At 56.0% G+C, this 21,487-nt stretch overlaps 2 protein-coding genes across 7 annotated transcripts in view; both read right to left on the reverse strand.

The window, feature by feature from the left end:
• The window catches only part of ZNF385C (zinc finger protein 385C), a 32,740-nt gene extending 12,563 nt beyond the window's left edge, over nt 1-20,177 (reverse strand). For 4 of the 6 annotated variants that reach the window (XM_068978657.1, XM_068978658.1, XM_068978656.1 and 1 more), the window contains exons 1-2: nt 19,928-20,177; nt 19,271-19,273 (exon numbers count right to left, since the gene is read on the reverse strand). In XM_068978657.1, coding sequence (XP_068834758.1) covers nt 19,271-19,273; nt 19,928-20,177 — 253 coding nt within the window. The remainder of the gene's footprint in view (nt 1-19,270; nt 19,274-19,927) is intronic. The other 2 variants (XM_068978659.1, XM_068978653.1) reach the window with 2 other exon arrangements.
• C8H17orf113 (chromosome 8 C17orf113 homolog) lies at nt 441-3,647 on the reverse strand. Its single transcript, XM_068976018.1, has 2 exons — nt 3,105-3,647; nt 441-1,925 (listed from the first exon to the last, which is right to left on the reverse strand). The coding sequence occupies exons 1-2, from the start codon at nt 3,645-3,647 to the stop codon at nt 441-443; spliced, it is 2,028 nt and encodes a 675-aa protein (XP_068832119.1).
• Nucleotides 20,178-21,487: the final 1,310 nt, after the last annotated feature.

Here is a 21,487-nt window from a genome sequence, read left to right on the forward strand (position 1 = left end):
TGAAGAGAAGATATGTTGCTAGGAGCAGGGCTAACAGTCAAGGACCCAGTCTCCTGGCCTTCAACTCCTTAACTGCGGAGGCTCTGTCTTCCTCCTTCCAACCAAGACCCCTCAGCTTTTCCAGAGAGAAAACTTGAGTGGAGTTCCGAGGGAACAGGGTGAACTACTCCCCACAGAACCGGAAAGGTCAGGAGTGATATTTAGGGTGCCCGAGACCCTAGCACCTCTGCCCACGGGCCCAAGCCCCCACTCGCACCCCCGACCCAGTCCCTCTTCCACATCCCACTGAGCCGGGTTAGTACTCAGCCTGGAGCCGAGGAAGCCCGGGGAAGGTGGGTGGGAGGCCACAGTTAGGAGGTAATCTTGCTAGGTCAAGTCTGGCTTGGCCCTTAGCGAGTCCAGGGCCCCAGACTGGCTGGACAGAGGAGAGGAGGCCGCTCTCAGGTGAGCTGCGAGCCCTGGAGGCCCTCGCCCCACCCGCTCTCTAGGAACTCCACCGCCAGCGCAAAGTCAAACTCGTGCAGCGGCGGCCCATCTACCGCGATCTTCACCGCGGGGCCGCCCCGTCCTTCCCCTGCCCCGCCCGGCCCCCACCACCGCAGCTCCCTGCTGCGGCCGACCTTGTCCAGGAGGCCGGCGCCCGCAGGCAGCGCCAAGGCCAGTGCGGCCAGGGCGGCGAAGTCGGGGAAGAGCTCGTGCAGTTCTGAGCGCGCGCACGCCAGCTTGGTGCACAGGGCCCGCGGGCCCAGCCGCCCCAGGCTGCACACCACGCGCTTGAAGAGCGCGAAGTCGCCCAGCGCCCTCTGGCGCACCACAGCGGGGGCGAAGGCGCGCAGCAGGACGCGGAGTGCCCCCTCCCCGTGCGCGCCCAGCTCCTCGGGGGCCTGCGGGTAGCGGCGGGGGTCGAAGATGGCCGCGAAGGCGGCCACGGCGTCCAGCGAGGGCCCAGGGTAAGAGTCCCGCAGCCCCCTCCGCATGGAGTCCAGGAAGGCCCCCCGCAGCCGCTCCAAGCCCTGGACCGCAGTCTCAGAGTAGCCCACCAGCTCCACGCCGCGGTAGGTGCAGCGGCCACAGCCCAAATCGGGGCTAGAGGATGCCAGTTCCTGCAGGAAGCCCTGGAGGCGCGCCCCACCTGAACTGCACTGTGCGTGGAGGGAGGCTGTAGCTGCCATCACCAGAGGCTGCAGCAAGGCCAAATCCGGCTCTTCTGGCTGCAAGACAAGGGCCAGCTTCTGCACGGAGGGCAGAACATCCAGCAGGAGGTGGGTGAAGGCCACAAAGGTGAACTGGCGCAGGGCGAGGGCCAGCGCCCTTGCGGTAGGCGAGGCTGGGGCAGAGGCCTCCAGTGTGAGCACCAGGCAAGGCCAAGCCTCAGCCACAGCTTCCACCACAGGCAGCAGGGAGGCCCAGGGCACTGGCCGTGGTCCTGCCAAGTCAATAGCTGCAAGGTCCAGTGCCGCCCTGAGTTCAGGGACCACGTGAGAACTGGGGCCGCCGTGCAGGCGGAATAGGGCATCCAGTACACTTTCATATTCACCTAGGTAGGCAGGGGGCTTGGGGTCTGTCCGGCCAGGGAGGCAGTGTAACTCCATGAGCAGTGGGCAGGCGGCCTGGAGCTGTGGGCGCACCCTCCCCAGGCGGTCACTGGGGAGGCTTGAGCTGAGCCAGGCCAGCTTGGATGCAGACACGCCGAAAGCCTGCAGGATGTCCAGGACTTGGCCAGCGGTGGCCTCGCCTTCCTGTAGCTCCACACTACCCAGAAAGGTGGTGGCAGGCTGGCCATTGCAGGGGGACACTGAAGTGACAAACAAGGCCAGACGGTGGGACTCAGGCCAGTCCTTGGTCTCATCCAACACCAGGCCCACATACGGGGATGCCTTCAGGCGCTGACGGGCCTCTGTGTGCAAGACACTGGCGATAGCCACCTGGGACAGCCAGGGAGAGAAAAAGAGAGGACAGGGTTAGGCTTGTCCTGAGAAGGGGAGGCAGACGGGATGGGGTGAAAGAGCACAGGCCTGCGGTTGGACAGTCTCGAGGACTAATCCTAGCTTTGTCACTTACTGGCTGTGTGACTTTGGGCAAATCATTTGACCTCTCTGTTCATCTCTCAGTTGCCTTGAGGCTAATGCCTGCCCCCAATCTCCTTAAAAGGTTGTTGTGACTTACCAATTTTTTTTTTAACTTATGCCACACTGCTTCTGTGATCTAGTTCCCCAACCAGGAATTGAACCCGGGCCCTCAGCAGTGAAAGCCTGGAGTCTTAATCACAGGACCTCCAGAAACTCCCATCCATGTAATCTTTTGTTGTTATGTTTACAAATGGGAAAGTGCTTTAGGAATCATAAAGATTCTAAAGCATTGCCCCAGTCAGCCCTATTCTTGGGGGTCTCCCTCTGCTCTGCTGCTCCAGGATTAACTGATATGTTGACTGCCCACAGGTTAAACAGGGCCCCAGCTGTGTGCTGTTTGTCTCTCATCTCCGGTAGGATGAGATCCAACCTCTTCACCCCCACACCAGCCCCCAGGACTCATAAAGCCAGTACCTAGGACAGAGCTACATGAGTGCACATGTCCCCAGCGGCCATGTGGGTGATACTGAGTTTCAAGAGGACCAGGGATAAACCAAAGGGAATGGGGAAGCCCATGCCCTGCTCTCCAACTCCAGAACTTCATGCCCTGACTGCACAGGACCTAGTTTCTCAGCAGAAGTCGGAGGTCCACATTTTTATATGGAATGTCTTTTTTTTTTTTTTTAACTTGGAGACTAGTTTAAGTCTTTTGAAAACACTGTGAAAACTACCAAAACATGCCTGTGAGCCAATCAAGCCCCCAGGCCACCAGTTTGCAACCTCTGGCCTAGGTAGTAAGCCAAGCACCCCTCAGCCCCCGAGGACAGAGCCTGGTCCGGCCTCTTCACTGTTGGGCGCCCCGCAGCTGGCCTGGGGCCTGGCACCTAGTATGCCCTCAGTGCAGGCTCTGATGGGTGAAGGTGTGAATGAACTGCTTTGGCCTCTTCCCGGGGACCTGGCATGCTGGTGCCATGCCCAGATGGCTTGGTGTCCTCCCTCCTCAATCCCTCCCCCACACCCCTGGTGGCCACCCACCTGCATGTCCCTCACCCTCCTGGGGCTGTAGTAATCGCCATGCTCCACGCCCAGCAGTGCCTGGCACAGGTTGAATCTCTGCAGCTCGAGCAGGGCAGAGCAGCGGTCGTCAGGCACTTCCTCCTTGGCCATGCAGTACACTGTGGTCAGCACGGCCACTTTAGCCGGGTCTGCTTCCACCTTGACGCCCCTGGAGCTGGGGGCTGTGGCCAGGCCTGGGCAGGCCCCTCCACCCTCAGCCTGGCCCTCAAAAGAGGGCTGGCCCCGGTTGGCAGCCAGAGCCTGGCGGTGGGCCCCCGAGGTCACGTGGCGCAGCAGGGCGTGGCGCTGGAAGTTGTCGGTGCCCACGGTGAAGGCATTCTCCGCTTTGCCATGCTTGTTCCGCACCAGGGCCTGGCGGCACTCGAGGCAGAACATCAGCTTCCGCTCGTAGTCAAAGTCCAGCCAGGTGAACTCCTCTTTCCAGTGCTCGTTGAAGTAACGCTTGCACTTCTTGTTGGAGTTGGAGGCCTCTCCAGCTGGTTTCTTCCCTGGGGGCACCATTCCTCTTCGGGGGGTCAGGGCACCCCCAACCCCTGCCCAAAAGCTCTTGCCCCCCAGCCTCCCCCGCACACCAAAGCACCTCCCTTGACAGGGGGAGTTTGTAGGGAGGCAGGAGGGGGGCAGCCCGCCAAGCTAAAGGGGACCATTCATCTAACTTAGCCAGGAAAGTTTACTTTCGCTCCGCTGGTGGGAGACTGGAGGTGAAAGAAACAAAGGAGAGGTGTTAGGAGTCCATTGGGGGTTACGCTGCCCACAGAGCACTCCCCGACCAAGAGGTGGTTTGGACCCAATGGGAAAGGGCTACTGGGAGTTGGCCATAGAGTGTTATCCAAAGTGGGTCGAGGTATGGGGGGGTCCCAGCTCCCTGGAGAGGGTCTCCCTCCACCCAGGACAAGGCATCAATTACTGGCACCACCTACACAATTTTATAAGTGTGGGGACTGAGTCCTGGAGACCAACAGCGTTTCTCAGGGCTCATGAAGAACTCGTGACTGAATCCTGACACCTTACCCAAAGGATAACTGGTGTCTTCAGAAGGAAGTTAGCAGCTAGCTCTCCTCCCAGAGCCACAGGACTGAGAAACAGGATTGGTTTTCTCTGGAGCTTCATTCCCTAAAGACACACATGGATACACTCATACACACACCAGTAGTGCAGTTCTAGGAAGGGTAGCCCAGACGTGAGGTGAGGGCTGGGTCCCAGACTGAAGGCAGTCAGCTGGTTGCCCTTACCTCCCTCACTTTATCGCCACCCCTGGTGCTAGAGGAGAATGAGCAGTTCAGTCCCAGAAGGCCACGCCAAATGATGGCCAAGACCTGCCACCTCTGCTTCCTAATTCTCTCTCACACCTGCCCCTCCTCTCTGGGTTTACTGATGACAGCAGCAGTCACTACCATTTACTGAATGCGGACTGAGTCAGGCCCTGTGCTAAAGGTTGTGATGACACCATTAGGAAACTAAGATTACTCTTGCAAGTATAATCCTCACTTTGGACAGGAGGAAACTGAAGCTCGGGGACTTTCAGGGACTTGCCCAAGGTTTGCCAAGCAGTAAGTGGCTGAAGTGGAATTATTGGGTTGGCCCCAAAGTTCATTTGGAGTTTTCCCCCATAACATCTTGGGCTTCCCTGGTAGTTCAGTTGGTAAAGAATCCACCCGCAATACAGGAGACCCCGGTTCGATTCCTAGGTCAGGAAGGTCCGCTGGAGGAGGGATAGGCTACCCACTCTAGTATTCTTGGACTTCCCTTGTGGTTCAGCTGGTAAAGAATCCACCTGCACTTCAGGAGACCTGGGTTCAATCCCCAGGTTGGGAAGATCCCCTGGAGAAGGGAAAGGCTACCCACCCCAGTAGTCTAGCCTGGAGAATTCCATGGACTGTATAGTCCAAGGGGTCACAAAGAGTCGGACACGACTGAATGACTTTCACTTTCCCATAACATCTTACAGAAAAACCCGAATGAACTTTTGGGTTAGTGCAATAGAACCCGAGTCCTCCTGACCCCACAGGCCACCCTGAGACCCTGGCCTGCACCGTCTCGTCTGGATTATACACCGGCCTCTGCCTCTGCAGTGGTTCCCCCACTCATACCTCATGAAACAGCCAGAGAGCAAGGCCACACACAGATCTCACTATGTCACTCCCCTGTGTCCACGTCTTCAGCGGTGTCCCACTGCCTAAGTCTACATACCTCGCCACGAGCCAGAGAGGCCCCCCTAACCTCTAGACACCTGCAGAACCTTCCTCACTTCTGTCTGCTAAGCCAGATCCAGAGGCTTACTGTGACCCACACACATTACTGTTAGGTTTGCTCCTGCCTCCACACCCTGTGCCTGGAACTCCCTTTTTCCCTGGCTGTTTCCCATTCCTTCCCGGAGAGCAGCTCAGGCATCCCTTCTGCCACCCGATCCACCCCCCTAACCTGGGTTGGTACCTGTCCTCTTTGTTGTTTAGTTGCTAAGTCGTGTCTGACTCTTTTCCGACTCTATGGCCTGTAGCCCGCCAGGCTCCTCTGTCCATGGGATTCTCTAGGCAAGAATACTGGAGTGGGTTGCCATTTCCTTCTCCAGTGGATATTCCCGACCCAGGGATGAAACCCGCATTTCCTGCATTAGGAGATGGATTCTTTACCACTGAGCCACCAGGGAAGTCCCACCTGTCCTCTCATCACCCGTAATTCCCCATGTACCAGTCTTCGTAACACAACACAGTGAGCACAGGGATCCTCTGTGTAACTCTGCACTTGGTTCCTGAAAGGCCAAAATCACGTTTAATCATATATTATTTCTATACCTCTAGGTTCTTGGGCATGTGGATGGCTCTCAGCAAAAGTTAATTGCTTGAAAGAATGAAAGGATTTATTTTGAATGTATGAAACAACTTGTTTCTGAGACCATTGGTTTAACTGAGTCTAAACTCTGAGAAAGCAGTGACTGTCTTGCCCACCTGATATTATTCCCAGAACTCTGTGTAGAACCTGGCACTTAGTGGGTGGGTACAATAAGTCACTTCAGTCATGTCCAACTCTGTGCGACCCCATAGACGGCAGCCCACCACGCTCCGCTGTCCCTGGGATTCTCCAGGCAAGAACACTGGAGTGGGTTGCCATTTCCTTCTCCAATGCATGAAAGTGAAAAGTGAAAGTGAAGTCGCTCAGTCGTGTCCAACTATTAGCGACCTCATGGACTGTAGCCCACCAGGCTCCTCCGTCTATGGGATTTTCCAGGCAAGAGTACTGGAGTGGGGTGCCATTGCCTTCTCTGACAATAAGGGTAGATGGGTAGAATTCCAGGGGGAACCCATTCAGTATAAGGAGAAACATTCCATGTTGCCCGAAGTGGGTGAACCCTGCTGGTCCTCTTCCCCTGGATTGTAGAGGGGCAATTGGTACTGCTCCTCACACCCTCCTGAGACACACTTTTCTCTGACCTTCCAGGATCCCACATCCCCTGGATTTCATTGCTTTCATCAATCACTCCTTTGATGTCATCTCACCCTCTTTTTCCCAATCTCAAACCATCCAAAGAGTCAGAACCATTTCTGAAGGACACTCCTCTGGGCACCACACCTCTCTACCCAACTGCCTTCCTGGCTTTTCTAGACAGAGCTCACCTGCATCTGTCCCTACAACATCTGCTCCTCTCCCAGGCTCCCTCACTCAGAAAACGGCCCATTCTCCCACCCAGGTGCTCTGGCTAGAAACCTGCCTGTCCAACCCCCACTCTCTTCCGCATTAGGACCTGATCCAGCCACAGGTCCTATTGAGTCCACCTCCTCTATCTACCTCTAACTCCTCCCTCCTCTCCATGCCACTGCCACCATCCTTGTCTAGGCCACCATCCTCTCTTGCTTGATTCCTGATGGGACTCTGGGTCTCCACTCTTACCCTGCTCTTGGGTCAGAAACTCTCAATACCAGAGGGGGCTCTTAAAAATATACCACTTAAAATCCTCTCACTATTGGGACTTCCCTGTGGTTCAGTGGTTAAGACGTGCATGCACGCTAAGTCGCTTCAGTTGTGTCCAACTCTTTGCAACCCTATCGACTGTAGCCTGCCAGGCTCCTCTGTCCAAGGGATTCTCCTGGCAAAAAAAAAAAAAAAAAAAAAACTGGAGTGGGTTGCCATGCCCTCCTCCAAGGCATCTTTCTGACCTAGGGATCGAACCCGCATCTCTTACGTCTCTTGCATTGGCAGGCAGGTGCTTTACCACTAGCGCCATCTGGGAAACCCCAGTGGTTAAGACTCTGTGCTTCAAATGCAGGGAATGCAGGTTTGATCCCTGGTCCACGAGCTAGGATCCCACATCCCAAAGAAAAAACCAAAAGCCAAACAAACAACCCGCTCTACTGCCCATTGCTCTGAGGCCAGCACCAGAATCCCTTTCTAGGCGTGCCAAATGCTCAGGCACTGCTGACGTCCCTAGGGGACACTTGTGCCTCCCTCCCCTTCCAGATACACTAGTCTTTACTCAGAGTGCCAGAGTCCCATCCCCAGGACCTCTGCACATGCTGTGCTTTTTTCCAGAATGTTCCCACTCTCCCTCCCAACACTTCACCTGTTCTACTTCCCCTCTGTCTTAGCATCATGGCTGCTCTTCAGGGGAGGCTTCGCTAATAATCCTGTCCCAGCAAGTCCCCTTATTCTCCGTCAGTAGCCCCTGTTCTTTCCAACACGCTTCCCAAAGTTTATAAATCTGCTTATTTCTGTGCAATTTCTATTGCTTGCACTCTTGCTCTCCACCCACCCATTCCCTCCCACAAATTCCCTGAGGCCAGGAAAGGTAATTAACTTGTTCCTGTCTGGACCTCAGAGAAGGGAACCATGCCTGGCACCCAGCAGGTGCTCCAGCAAATTTGAGGAGTAAACAGATAAGGAAGCTGGAGCTCTCCAGCAGAGGGAGTGATGGAGTGGGCCCCTGGGCACCTGTTGGGCAGCGAAAACAGCTACCTTGGACATCCTTTTCTCCTAGGTCCCATGCTGCTTCTGTGGCCTTGCCCAGTCTACCACCCAAAGGATCTCAGAATGGGGAGGACGTACAAAGCCAAGGTAACATCCTTCTGGAAGTTTGTCAGGGCCTTTCCTGTACCTAGAAGCTATCCCATTCTGCAGAGGGATAAAACTACTGTGAGACCTAGGATGTTCTTGAGACAAGAAACAAAGAGTAGGGAGAAAGGAGAACTGGGAAGATGAAAATTCTGAAACTGCACTGTCCAATAAGGTAGCCACAAGCCACACGTGGTGGTTTAAAATTAATCCAAATTTTAAATCTAAGAGTTCAGTTCCTCAGTCACACTAGTCATATTTCAACCTCTTGATAACCACGTGTGGCTAGTGCCTATCTTATTAGATGGCCCAGACAGAGAACATATACACATCCCAGAAAGTTCTATTGAACAGCGCTATTCCAGGAGATCCTGGCAAAAGCCATTGACATTCCCCCACCTCAATGGGACTCTTTGCCTGGTTCCTGAGGGAACTGGGCTGGGTGGGGCCGGATGTAAATAAGACTGACTATGTGACCAAGGCTAACCAGGAGGGTGTACCTGTTGCAGACCCAGGTGGCCTCACACCTCTCCACACCCTGGCCAGCTGGATGGGGGCCCATGAGGTGATCACGTGTTGGCCAGCGGTCCCCACTCCATCCTTGTACGAAAGCCTCAAACTGAGTGTTCATCTGGCTCTAGGATGGGGGTCCCTAGTCCCCTGCTTAGGCTTCTTTGGGCCCCTTCCTTTCGGGATCCCACTAGAAAGAGTTCCCGCTTCAGGCAGGGTAGGGGCGGGTGTCCCCTCTCCCACCCCGCAGGCAGCCAGGTGAGGTCGGGGTTCCCCGCACACCCTTGCCCAACCTCCCCGGGCCGGGTTGCGGAGGGCTGGGGAACTTCCTCTGGGGGGCGCGCGGTGGAGGAGCCCTCCGATGGGTGCCGCCCGCCCCGCGCCAACTCGCCCGCAGGGCCCCCAGCCCCCGTCGCCCCCCCTGCCCGGAGGCTCCGGGAGGGGGCGCCCCGCCCGCCCGGACTCACGGAGACTCGGGAGCCACCATCTTGCTCGGTGGACGCTCTGGCCGCGGTCTCCTTGGGCTCCACTGAGCGACAGCAGCCACTAGCGGTAACCCGGGCGAAGAGGCGCCAGCGGCGGCGGGAGCCGGGGTCGCCGGCAGGGCGGCGGCGCCGGCGGGGCTCGGCCGGCCGCTCCCACCGGCCTCCGCTCGGACTCGCGGCGCGCACTTGGCCAGGTGTCACTCTCTCACCCTCCCCGCCGCGCGCTGCAGCAGGAGCGACTCAGGTTAGACCGCAGGAAGGATGCTCCCCGCCAGTGGGAGGGACAGGACATTCATTACAAGTATCCGTGGGCGCCTAGAGGAGCTCACGGGTGAGAGCCAAACAGGTGGAGCGCTAGGAAGGCTATACTCTGGCAAGGGCTCTCAGAGTGATGAACAAAATGCTCTGGGATCAGGGGAGCAGGCTGTCAGCTGAAAAGGTTACCGGCCTGGAGCAGCAATGAAGTTTCACAAAAGGGTCAGTGAGGTTTTACCAGGGGAAGGGCATTCCAGCAGCGGGAATGGCAGAGCCCTGAGGAAACCATCAAGAAGTTCAAAGTTCAGTGCAGGTTCTCAAAGATCAAGATAAGAGCTTCCCTGGTAGCTCAGTTGGTGAAGAATCTGCCTGCAATGCAGGAGACCTGGGTTCTATCCCTGGGTTGGGATGATCCTTTGGAGAAGGGAAAGGCTACCCACTCCAGTATTCTGGCCTGGAGAATACCATGGACTGTATAGTCCATGGGATCTCAAAGAGTCGGACACAACTGAGAAATTTTCACTCACTCACTCAGAACAGAGGTGTGGAAGCTCTACAGTGAATGCTGCGGATTTTGATCTAGTCTCCTAGGGAAATCTCAGGAGGTGGGTGAGATGGGAAAGATCGTGGGGGATCTTAGTTCCCTAACCAGGGATTGTACCCAGTCCCTCAGCAGTGAAAGGGAAGAGTCCTAGCCAGGGAAAATGGAAGTGAAAATGTTAGTCGCTCAGTCATGTTTGACTTTTTTTTTGCAACCCCATGGACTGTAGCCCACCAGGCTTCTCTGTCCATGGAATTTTCCAGGCAAGAATACTGAAGTGGGTGGCCATTCCCTTCTCCAGGGGATCTTCTTGGTCGAGGAATTGAAGCCGAGTCTTCTGTATTGCAAGCAGATTCTTTACCATCAGGGAATTCCCAGGAAATCAATGTTTTAATCTAATGATCCAATGAGTTACTTGTAAGAGGGATGACAGAAATGGGGTGGGTGGGAGGAGGGACCTCTTCCTAGAACTTTCAGAGATCCAGGAGACCCTCTCCACTGTGTGGGTTCCATGCAGGAGGAATGTGGGGTTGTGGCACCTCCTTCCTCCCAGACCTGGAGGCCTGCAGGGGAGCTTCAGAGCTGAACTCTGGGGCCTTGGGAGCCCAGCACTTAGCCTCCTTTTCCTCACCTGTGAAGTGGGAGTTACAGCTGGTGAGGAGGAACAGGCAGGACAGGAATGGGTCTGAGGACCAAATGCAGTGCTGGGTGTGGAGGCCATTTGCAGAGGAGGTGCCAGGGCACTTGGTGACCCAGTCACCCAGTCAGCACAGTCACCCGGGAATACCTTCCAGCCCCCGCACAACTGGGTACACTCCTCTCCCACTCAAGGCCTAGGGTACACATTGAGGTCAGGGCATCTCAGGCTGGGAGCTCCCCCCAATCCCCTTCACACCATGCTGCTCTCTGCCGCCCACTATCTGCCTCTGACATTCGCTGTGCACCTTGGCACCCAGGGCCACCGGGATGACGCATATATCATGGGACACACACACACACGTGTTGCCGTTTGGCTTGTGGGTACACTCAGACAAAGGGAGACACCCCTGTTCTAGGATGGTCCCACACAGCCTGATAGGTCTAGAATTCTGCACCCCCAAAATGGCCAGGTGTGTGCTGGAAGGTCCTGGTTAGCATCTTTTAAGAGTAAACATTTTGATTTTATTTATTATTATTTTTGCCCCACAGCCCTGTTTGTGGGATCTTAGTTCCCCAACCAGGGATTGAACCGCCCTTGGCAGTGAGAGCTGAGTCTTAACCACTGGACCCCTAGGGAATTCCCTAAGTTAGCATCTTGCAACAGAACAGTCACCCTGGCTAAGTGTCTCAGAGCAGCCCCTCCTCCCAGCCTCCATGGCCAAGCATCCGCAGCCGGGACCCAGGACTCACTGGATGCTGCCTCAAGAAGGTGACTGTTGCTCTGATCAAACTGGAACAAACCAGACTGAGTGATGGAGAAAAGACCACCCAGAGGGGTCCAACCGAGACTGGGGCAGGGGAGCAGAGCAGGTGTCTCATGAAATAACATCACCCTGCCTACCACCCAAGGGAGTGAGAATCTGGGGAAACTCCGTCCTGCTGCTTTGCCATCACTGGGAAAGAATCACACGAAAGAGCACAGGGGCACACACCCTGAGGCCCACAGGCATCCACACAGAGAGTGATAGGGACAGACGCCAAGGAACACACTCGCACACGTCTCCCCATGGTGAGACGGCCTACGCACACTGATGTGTGCACACATGGAGGTCGTACCCGCAGCAGACAGACAGGCCTGCTGGCCAAGGGGCGGGCACACAGGCCACGCACAAGCATGCACGTACACACAGACGGCCATGAGCAACAAAGACACACTCAGATCATACACACCCAGAGGGACAGACACACGAGGACACACAGACCCCTACAGACGCACATACAGACAACACAAACAGCAGACATGCAGCGGCACACGCCGTCACAAAGTGAGGTGTGTGTTCAGGAAGAGTCACGTGCAGAAACACACGCACCCCTTACAAAACTAGATGTATCTGACATACGCAAGTTCAGGCAGCCAAACCCAGAGTCCCCTCCCACCCCTACCTTGAGTCACAGGGGCAGGGGATGGGGACCCCGAGGCATGCGCACACACACGCACACATATACACCCCTCAAGTAGTAAAGTTGTCATTACTATCACAAATAAAACCAAAACACTGTGAAGAAGGGGAGCCCAAGAGGGAGAGAGAGCCGAGTGCAGGGAATGAGAGGTTGAACCAAGGTCCCCACTTCCTGCTAGGATTAGGATTCTTCCCCTCATTCTCCAGCGCCCCCATCCCACTTCTGGGCTGGCCAGCACAATGGAGGCATCGATGTTCCAGGTGTTCCAGGCTCTTACCCTTTCCGCGTCGGAAGAAGACCCTAGAGCGCGAGCAGGGGAACCAGCCCTCGCCGCTGTAGCAGGGGATCTCCCAAATACTTCAAAGGTATGGAAACGACCAAGAAACCCCTTGTATGGGGAGGTGAGCAAGGAGACCACAAACAAAGTATGTGGGAGGGGCACTGATGTTGACCTCAGCGTGCTGGGGGGCCTCAGTGGATGCTGCCCCCCATCTGCCTGGCTCGCTCTCTCTCTGCTGCATTCACAATCCCCTCTTAGTCCCCTCCTCGCCTGCTCCTCCAGGCAGCCCCTAGAGGCATGGAAAGTATGATTTGATACAAGGAACCTCTGTAGCAGGCTCCCAGACGACACACACCTGCCCAAAGGCGCAGCTGCCTTATTCCTGCAGGCCGGACCTCCGGACCCCCAACCATTCCTGCCGCCCCACCCCACCTTTGCTCCCAGCTGGAGTGGGGGCTCCCTCTGTCCATACTTGTACCTGGGAAAGGTACCAAGAGCCAGCTGGTTACTGCAGCCTCTAAACAGACAACTTTGTTTAGAGGCCAACAACAGGAGGGAAAGAATAGGGCAGGGGAGAGGGGAGAGGCCCACCCTTGGCTAGAAGCCCCCTCCCCATCCCCCAGCTCAAGCGTCCTCAGCACTCACCCAAGAGCATTCTCTGCCTTTGGAGGCACCGCTGAGCTCTGAGTGAGGAGCAAATGAAACCCAGCCAGAGTGACAGAGGGAAGGGGTGGGGGATGCGAGGGACGGGGGAGGGCGAGAGGGAGGGACTCTTGCTTCTGCTGGAGAGCCGTGGTTTCGGGCGCAGGATGAAGCTGCCTGTTCCCTGGTGTCCCCACATCAGAACCACTGATGGAAAGAATGGGGCTCTTTCTTCCCCACAGGTATGGGGACAGAGGGAGGGTATCAGGGGGCCTAGTGCCTCTCATACCGAAGAAGAGTTTACCCCAGGCTCCAGGAGAAGAGGTGCTGCCAGCCCCTTCTCTGCCTGCCAGGTAGCTCTTCCTGCTGAACTCAGCTGCTGCCGCAGGAGCCCCTGTTCTTCTCTCCAGCCTTACTCATCCTCTGCCCCCATTATCTTTTATTTACCTCCTTATTGGCTCAGATGGTAAAGAATCTGCCTGCAAAGTAGGAGACCCAGGTTCAGTCCATGGGTCGGGAAGATCCCCTGAAAGAGGGCATGGCAATCCACTCCAGTATTCTTGCCAGGAGAATCTCATAGAAGAGCCTGGCGGGCTACAGTCCACGGGGTCAGGTCGCAAAGAGTCGGATACAACTGAGCGACTAAGCACAGCAGGCTACAGGGAACGTGAAGTACAGACTGTCCCAGAGTATTGGCCCTGGTGATGTGGGAAGGGAGCCCAGGTGGCTTACAGTTCAGGACCTGGAGACTGCTGGCCAGATCTGCTACCTGGCAATGCCAGGAAGAGGGGGAGGGGCACGTTTATCTGATCTCCTAGAAGGTCTGTCACCCCGAGCTTACCCATACCCTTCCCTCCCCACTCATCTTTTCTCTCCTCATTTTGCTCCTTCCTCCCCTCCTCTTCCTGAAACCTGCCGGTTCCCAATTCACCTGGGCACCTGGTGCCGGGAGGGTGGGGTGGAATGCGGCAGGGGAGACAGCCAAAAGCCACACAGCTGGATCCAGCCTCGCATTCCAAGCCCCGGGTCCCAGCGCTAGCCCCCACCCCCTCAGCATCCTGTCTCCACCAGACAATAACCCATAATCTCTGGAGCAGCCAGTTCTCCAGCTGCAAAGAAGATCTGGGGAGGGGCTGGTGGTAGCAGCCCCTGAAAACAGGTTTGTTAGGAAAAGGCTCTGGGGGGAGGGCTTGCGGGTATGCTCAGAGGAAGGAAACTCAAGCCCAGAGCTAATTAACCCACCTAGAGACACAGACAGAAACTTTGTCTTCTGTGGGGCCAGGGATCTGAGCTAAGCCCCCTAATTCTCCACCCAGACAGCCTTGCCTTTCCTGGTGGTCCCTAGGGGGAGGTGCTGATGGTCAGGTTCACACCTTTGGCAGGGGGTGGGGAGGCTGTCCAGGGTCAGTGAGGGCACTTACATCACCTAGCATTAAGGAGGACAGCAGCAGGAGGCACTGCTGGTTAGACTGCAAGAACTTCTCACTGGCCTTGGGGGTGCTGTGTGCGTGCTTAGTCGTGTCCAACTCTTTGAGACCCTATGGACCATAGCCCGCCAGGCTCCTCTGTCCACGGAATTTTCCAGGCAAGAATACTGGAATGGGTTGCCATTCCCTCCTCCAGGGGATCTTCCTGACCCAGGGACCGAACCCACATCTCTTGCATCTTCTGCTTTGGCAGGTGAGTTCTTTTCCACTGAACCACCTGGAAGGCCTTGGGGGAGCCAAGGGGAGACGTGCATGCAGAGGCCTCAGGATGAGTTGGGAGGGGCCACTGAGGAAGAACTGGCAACCAAGGGAGATGCTGAAGCCGTGGGGGGACAGGCTGGAGGGCTTTGGGGACCTCCTGATGGGACTGAAATTAATCCATCTGCAGGGAGTGGGGGGTGAATAGCTCATCAAACCAGTGACTCAGGCATGACCCAAGCTCAAGGTCTTTGATCTCTGGGGCTCAGAATGCAGCCAGAGGTTTCTGCAGCCAAAGACTAGGAGAGGAGATGGAGGGACTGATTACAACAGGAGCCAGGTCTGAGGGCACGGGGCCGGGAACAGCCTCCACCTGCCACTCTGATGCCTTCTCATTCCCAAAGGCACAGGGACGTCTGATTCAACTGCAGCCATCTTTGCCCTGAAATCCAACACAGTCTGCCTCCATCTCTGCTTTCCTGTCCTCCTTAGGGTCTACCCTTTACTCCCCTTAAGCCAGAGCTTAAGACATTTCTGAAACGCCCTTCTCTCCCCTCTGGTGTCATGTTGCAATGATGGGGGGCAGCGGATGGGATGGGCCAGCTGGGTCAGTCCTGCCAAGAGATGGCGGGGCCGGGGGGAACCAACTGGATTCAGGAGGCTCCCCTCCCTGTCCCTAGCTAGCCTAGGCAGAGCGGGAGATGGCTGGCATCTCCCCATTTTTCAGTTGAGGACACCAAGGCATGGGCCCTGCATGCTTGATCAGCCTGTCCTGGAAGCCTGTACACCTGCTCTGGGTCATCCCCCCTCCCCATTCCTGAAACGCTAAGGCTCCGTCTCTCTTAACAGTCACAAGGTGGGGAGGGCACAAGAGATGGGATTTAGAGTCAGAGATGCTGGGATTTGAACCTGGCTGTGTGGCCTTAGGTCTGTTGCTTACCCTCTCTGAGCTCTAAGATATTTCAGTTTCTAACATGAGGGCTGAATGCCAGTCATCCACACTGTGGGATGTCTGGGTAAGAAAGGAATGCTGTGCTGCACTGCACATGGAAGTGCTTTGCAAACAGTTCATCTCCTAAGCACATGCTCAGCTTGGTGCTGGGTGTACATCACAGCTCTTGGTCCCCCCAGATCGAGGTCCAGGTGTCTGTCCCCTAAGCCTGGGGCTGGCCCCACATCTGCACTAGAGATTGGAGGTGGAGGGTTGAGCCAGCAAACCTTTATCTCTGTGGATGTTCAATAACTACCTACAGTTGTTTAGGGGCATGTGTGTGTATGTATTTGTGTGTGTCTGTGATGGTCAGTAGGGTCATTGACTTCAGCCATATTGGAGCCAGGGTTCCTGGTGCCCACCCCTCTCACAGGAGGAGGGGCAGGGCGGCTGAAAGATGGCTCAAGATGAACTCCTGAAGGATGAAAGGGCCTGCTGTGTGGGAGATCAATGGGGAGGAAGGCAAGTAGAGGAATGACCTGGAGTAGGGGCTGGGGGGAAGGGTGGGGTTCCTGCTGTCTTCCCAGCCAGTGCCCCTTCCTGGGTGCTCCAGGCTCAGTCCGGGTAGAAGCTGGGTAAGGCTGAGTAAGGAGGGCTCTGACCCAGGCGTTGGGGATGAAGCTCAGAGAGAGAACGGTCCCCCCACGTCTCCCTCCCATAGAAGCCTCAGGGACAGGATCCTCCAGACACGATCCCGCCTCACTGCCCGTGATGGCCTGTCACTGAGCAAGGCTCCAGTCCCATAGACCCCTAATCAGAGTGACAGCTCCAGGAGGCCTTCTAGAACGGGAGCCTCCAAGGGGCCTGACTGGGCCGTCCCACCCCCACCCCCTCAGCACCCTCCCAGGGAACGGGCGGGGTGGCCCTCCTGGCTGCCCTCCTGGCCTGAGATCTCAGGCGTCCAAGGACAGAGCAGTGTGTTAAGGGCTCCTCACACTTCACCTCAAGCCTCCTCCCAGTAGGTGTGACTCTGTCTGCTTCTAGTCCATGCTAAGTTGCTTCAGTTTTGGCCGACTCTTTGTGATGCTATGAACCATAACTCACCCGGCTCCTCTATCCATGGGATTCTCCAGGCAAGATTACTGGAGTTGGTTGCCATGCCCTCCTCCAGGGGAATCTTCCTGACCCGGGGATCGAACCCACATCTCTTAAGTCTCACGCACTGGCAGGCAGGTTCTTTACCAGTAGCACCACCTGGGAAGTCCCAGCCCCAGTCAGCTGTGGCCTCAGGTCTCTCTGCTCTGGCCCAGTCCCTTCCTCAGGTCTCTCTGCTCTGGCAGAGAGAACACCCTGGCCCACGCTCTTCCTTTTCATGAAGGCCTGGGAAAGCCCTTCAGCAGGATGGAGGTCCCTACGCCCCACCCCCGGGGGGAAGTTGCTAGCATCTCTTGCTGTGGGCTGCCTCTCCCACTCCCAGCTCTCAGGAAGCCAAGGAGACAGGAGAGTCCATGGGAGAGGTGGGTGGATGCTGGGGGGTCATGGCCTGAAGTAGGTTTGAAGATAACCAGGTTAATGGAGCACCGGTTCCCCACTGGAGCCCCGGGATTCCAGAGTTCCCAGAAATCTGAGGGTTCTGGCTTCATCCCTGCTCTAGTCACAGCCATCACCACCCTCGCGCCATGCTCCCACAGTGATGCTCGCTCCTCTTAGCATGGTGGTGGGAAGGTCTGCCACGTGGACTGAGTGGCCAGCACTGCTCAGCACAGAATCCGGGCATCCTGCCTTGGACCAGCACAGGGCCCACGGGCTCACGGATGCACAGACAGGTGACTTACCAGGTCCTGTTTAGCAATCTGGAGGGGAGTACCAGGCCTCAGTCCTGCTGGTGACTCCACACCTGGCCCGTACTAGGGCTGTGAGAAAAGGGAAGCTGAGTGAAAGGGGACTCCCTCCCTCCGGGCAGCCTGTCTGGGCCACCGGTATCTAGGTGCTGTGGTCCTTTCTCTCACACCCCACATGCTCCCTCCACCCTGGGAGAGGAAGGAGAACCACTGCCCGGGAGGAGGGCCTGCAGAGCCCGAGTTAGAGGGGAGCAGGGGTGGGACAGAGTCCTCTGGCCACAGGAATGGCCTTCCCCAGCCACCCCTACCCTCCAGCCCCACTTCCCTCTGAGAGCCTCCTTTCTGATCATGGAACTGCCCATCATAGCACCCTCTAGGCTAGGGCCGTCTTGGCACCTCCTGTTTCCTTGGCCCCACATCTCATCAGTCACCAAGTCCTGCAGAAAAGACTCCAGAATGTGTTTCCTTCATCCCACCCCCTTCCTTCTCATGTACCCCAGTTGTTGTGAGTTGTTGCAAGTGTGTGCCTGCTCAGTCATGTCCAACTCTTTGCGACCCCATGGACTGTAGCCCTCCAGGCTCCTCTGTCCATGGGGATTCTCCAGGCAAGAATTCTGGAGTGTGTGAAAAGTGAAGTCGCTCAGTTGTGTCCAACTCTTTGCGACCCCATAGACTGTTGTGTAGCCATTCCCTTCTCCAGGGATCGAACCCAGGTCTCCCACATAGCAGGTGGATTCTTTACCATCTGAGCCACCAGGGAAGCCCCTGATTGGCAATACTGCCTTATATACTTGAAAGTTGTTCAGAGAGTAGATCTTAACTGTTATCAGTGCACACACACAAAATCATAATTGTGTGAGGGGGTGGCAATATGAACTAACATTATGGTAATCATTTTATAATATATATATATGCATCAAATCATCACACTGTACACCTTAAACTTACTGACATTTGTTATATGTCAGTAATATCTCAATAAAGATCAATGAAGAGAAATACAACAAGGACTTACTGTATAATACAGGGAACTACACTCAATATTTTGTTACTTTCCCAGTAATCCATAGGGGAAAAAAAATATATATATATATATAAAACTGAGTGTGCTGTATACCTGAAACTAACATAACACTGCAAATCAACTATACTTCAATAAAAAAATACTAATAAAAGAAAAAATATGAATACCTCAGACAGCAGCTAAGCATTTGATGAATTAATGAATGACTTTGAACGCACGCATACAGTCGAATATGCTCTTATTCAGAGTCATGTCCTGAGGTCCAGCCGCGATGGGGGAATGCTCAGATGGGAGAAACCGTCCCAGCCACTCGAGCATTCCCAGCTCTGCTCCTGCAGTGTCCCCTGTCTGAGACATCCCTCCTCCCCTCACCCCTGTTCCAAAGCTCAGTGCAGCCCCCTCCTTCAAGAAGCCTTTTGTGGTACCCCCAGGTAGAATCACCCTTTCTCCTTTGTTCCCGTGGGGGCATGTCCCACGTGCCACCCACAGCACTCATCTGGTCTTTTCCTATCTCACCCTGAAAGATTTCAGTCATAGTGGGAGCAAGAGGCGGCGGTGGGGGCGGGCGGGGGTGGGGCGGGTATAGAACTGGGACTTCGTCTCCAGGCCCCAGCACAGTACTGGGAACACAGGTTGCCCCATGAACACGCACTCGGACAGCAGGCAGCCCTCAAAAGTACCCTGGGCTGCTGGGTGTGTGTGCAGGGCACGCTTCTTGCAGCTGCCTCCAGGAACCAGGCAGAAGTTCCAGCCCTTCCAGCCTCCCATGCTGGGCCTGCTTCTGAACCTGCTTCCCCTGCCGCCAGCAGCCGACTGCTGCCTATCTCTCCCATGACTCCCATGCGCCTGTCAGCTGGAATCATCCTCACAAATCCATTCACCCACTTTGCCCAGAAATCTGCCTCGTAGCCAGTGGCCCTCTTTCAGCCAAACCTCTGCAGCGGCACCCCAGCCAGGGAGAGGCCGAAATCCTGGCCGGGAGTCCGGCAGCCAGAGGGAGGGGGCCTTCCCTGCCCCCCGCACTCCCTCACCCCCATTCTCCTGACCACTTTTCAGCCCTAAGCTGGCATGTTGTGTACCTCACTGACCTTGGCCTGCAGAGACCAGAGCAGAAAACCAGGACACTCTGGTGAGTCCCTTAACTGGAAAACAACCTTCCAGGGGGCTCCAGGCTGGAGAAATGCTACTTAGGGGACGTGGTCCTACAAGATCCCCCAGGAAGAGCCCCAGATCCAGGGGAGGCCTCAGACCCCAGGCCCTGAGAGACCCCAGAGAGAGCTGTCCAGATGCAGAACAAAACTGGATGGCCTTTGAGAAGCCTGAGACCCTAAGATCCCACTGAGGGTCCCTCAGATCAAAGGACTCCACAAAGAAAGACCAGAGACCCAGAGCCCCTCACAGGGGCCCAGAACCAAGTCTGGAGGCAGCGCCCCTCCTGACTGACCTGGCCCGGGGGTTGTCTTTTCAAGGCTGAGCTGCCGCAGGCGCCTCTGGTGGGCCCGCCCCCCACAGTGCACCTGGGCCTGGGCCGCTGAGTTCAGCTGGATGTTACACACGTCACAGAGGGTGTACGAGGGCCGTTTTCTTTCCCGCTTGGGCTTAGGTGCTTCTGGGGGCCGAGGGGGGCACTCAGCAGCTTCAGATACGGGGGGCTCCTTCTCACCCACGGGAGATGGGCTCAGTGGCCGCTTCATACCTGGGCAGAGAGGGAGGCAGGTAAACAAAGGTGAGTGCGGTAAACACACAAAAGGAGCGAGAGGGCTTCGCAACCCAGAGATGACTGTGCCCTTTGTCCCAGCTGGACCTCCCGGGGGCCTTCCTTCCGAAAGCCCCAGCCCAAGAATGGCCAACGGGAGCAAGATGGGGGCTATTTCAGACAAAGCAGCAGTGAAATGCAGGGATATCTGGAAGAGCATCAGAAATGGCTTCACACTGGGACATCCCTGATGACCGAGTGGCTGAGATTCCGCACTCTCAATGTGGGGGGCCTGGGTTCAATCCTGTTCAGAGAACTAGACCCCTCATGCTGCAACTAAGACCTGTTGTAGTCAGATAAATAATCTAAAAAAAAAATATTTTTTTAAGGTTTAAAACAAAAGAGATGGCCATACACTGGGAGCCTGGCGCTTAGGGACTCAGAGTAAAGCACTCAGAGGGAGACTGGGCCTCAGAGAATTGAGGGAGAGGCAGCAGGGAAGCTGATAGAGTCACATTTGAGGGACCCTGGAGCCCTTTCAGCCCCTGCCACGGCCCAGACGCAGACAGTCCTGGGACAGGCAGGCCTGTGGTACCTTGGGCCAGAGGAGGGACTACAGAAACCCAGCCTCCCAGTGCCCAGCACCAGTGACACTCACACACGGTGACACAGTGACAGCATGTGAAGCCATCCCCACCCCTCGGCACGTGGCTCCCAATACCCCCTGCTGTGCTGGCCACTCGGGCTATGGCAACAGTTGGTGTTTTCAGTGGAAATCTGGGCTCTGCTGCCTGGGTTGCTGAACACAGCCCCTTCACACACACACACACACACACACACACACACACACACACACCCCTGGGCCCTGCAGAGCATGCACACCACCCCTCCAGGCCCCTCCTCTTCTCCTTTCTGACTCCCTTCTCTGAATCTTTCCCACCAGACTTTGCCTCTAATGGGCTCTGTTCTGCCCCATGACCTTCCTCAGACTGAACTGGGTTGATTTTCACTTCCTTCCAGAATCTGTGTGCACGTTTCCTGCCTCTGCTTTAGCTGGGGGCTTCCTGAGGGCAGGGCCTGTGTCTCCCCCACGAGGACAGAGGATTCCTAAGGTCAGGAACTGTGTCTTTCCCCCAGACTGGGGCTGACCCCTGGCTTGGGCCTGAGTGAGGATGACTGAGCCCATTTCTCTTATATGGGCAGAATTGTGCCCAGTGACCCCATCCTCTCTCCCCACAAATTTCATGACTTGAAGTCCTAACTCCTGGTACCTCAGAATGTGATTGAATTTGGAGAGAGGACCTTTAA

The sequence above is a fragment of the Capricornis sumatraensis genome, chromosome 8 (assembly GCF_032405125.1).
Source record: "Capricornis sumatraensis isolate serow.1 chromosome 8, serow.2, whole genome shotgun sequence".
NCBI lineage: Eukaryota > Metazoa > Chordata > Mammalia > Artiodactyla > Bovidae > Capricornis > Capricornis sumatraensis.

Bases quoted from the DNA above. Each gene is read 5' to 3' on its own strand.
- C8H17orf113 (XM_068976018.1), bottom strand. From the start codon at position 3,647: ATGGTGCCCCCAGGGAAGAAACCAGCTGGAGAGGCCTCCAACTCCAAC. The intron at 1,926-3,104 runs GTGGGTGGCCAC...TGGCTGTCCCAG, and splicing joins GGAGGGTGAGGGACATGCAG to GTGGCTATCGCCAGTGTCTT.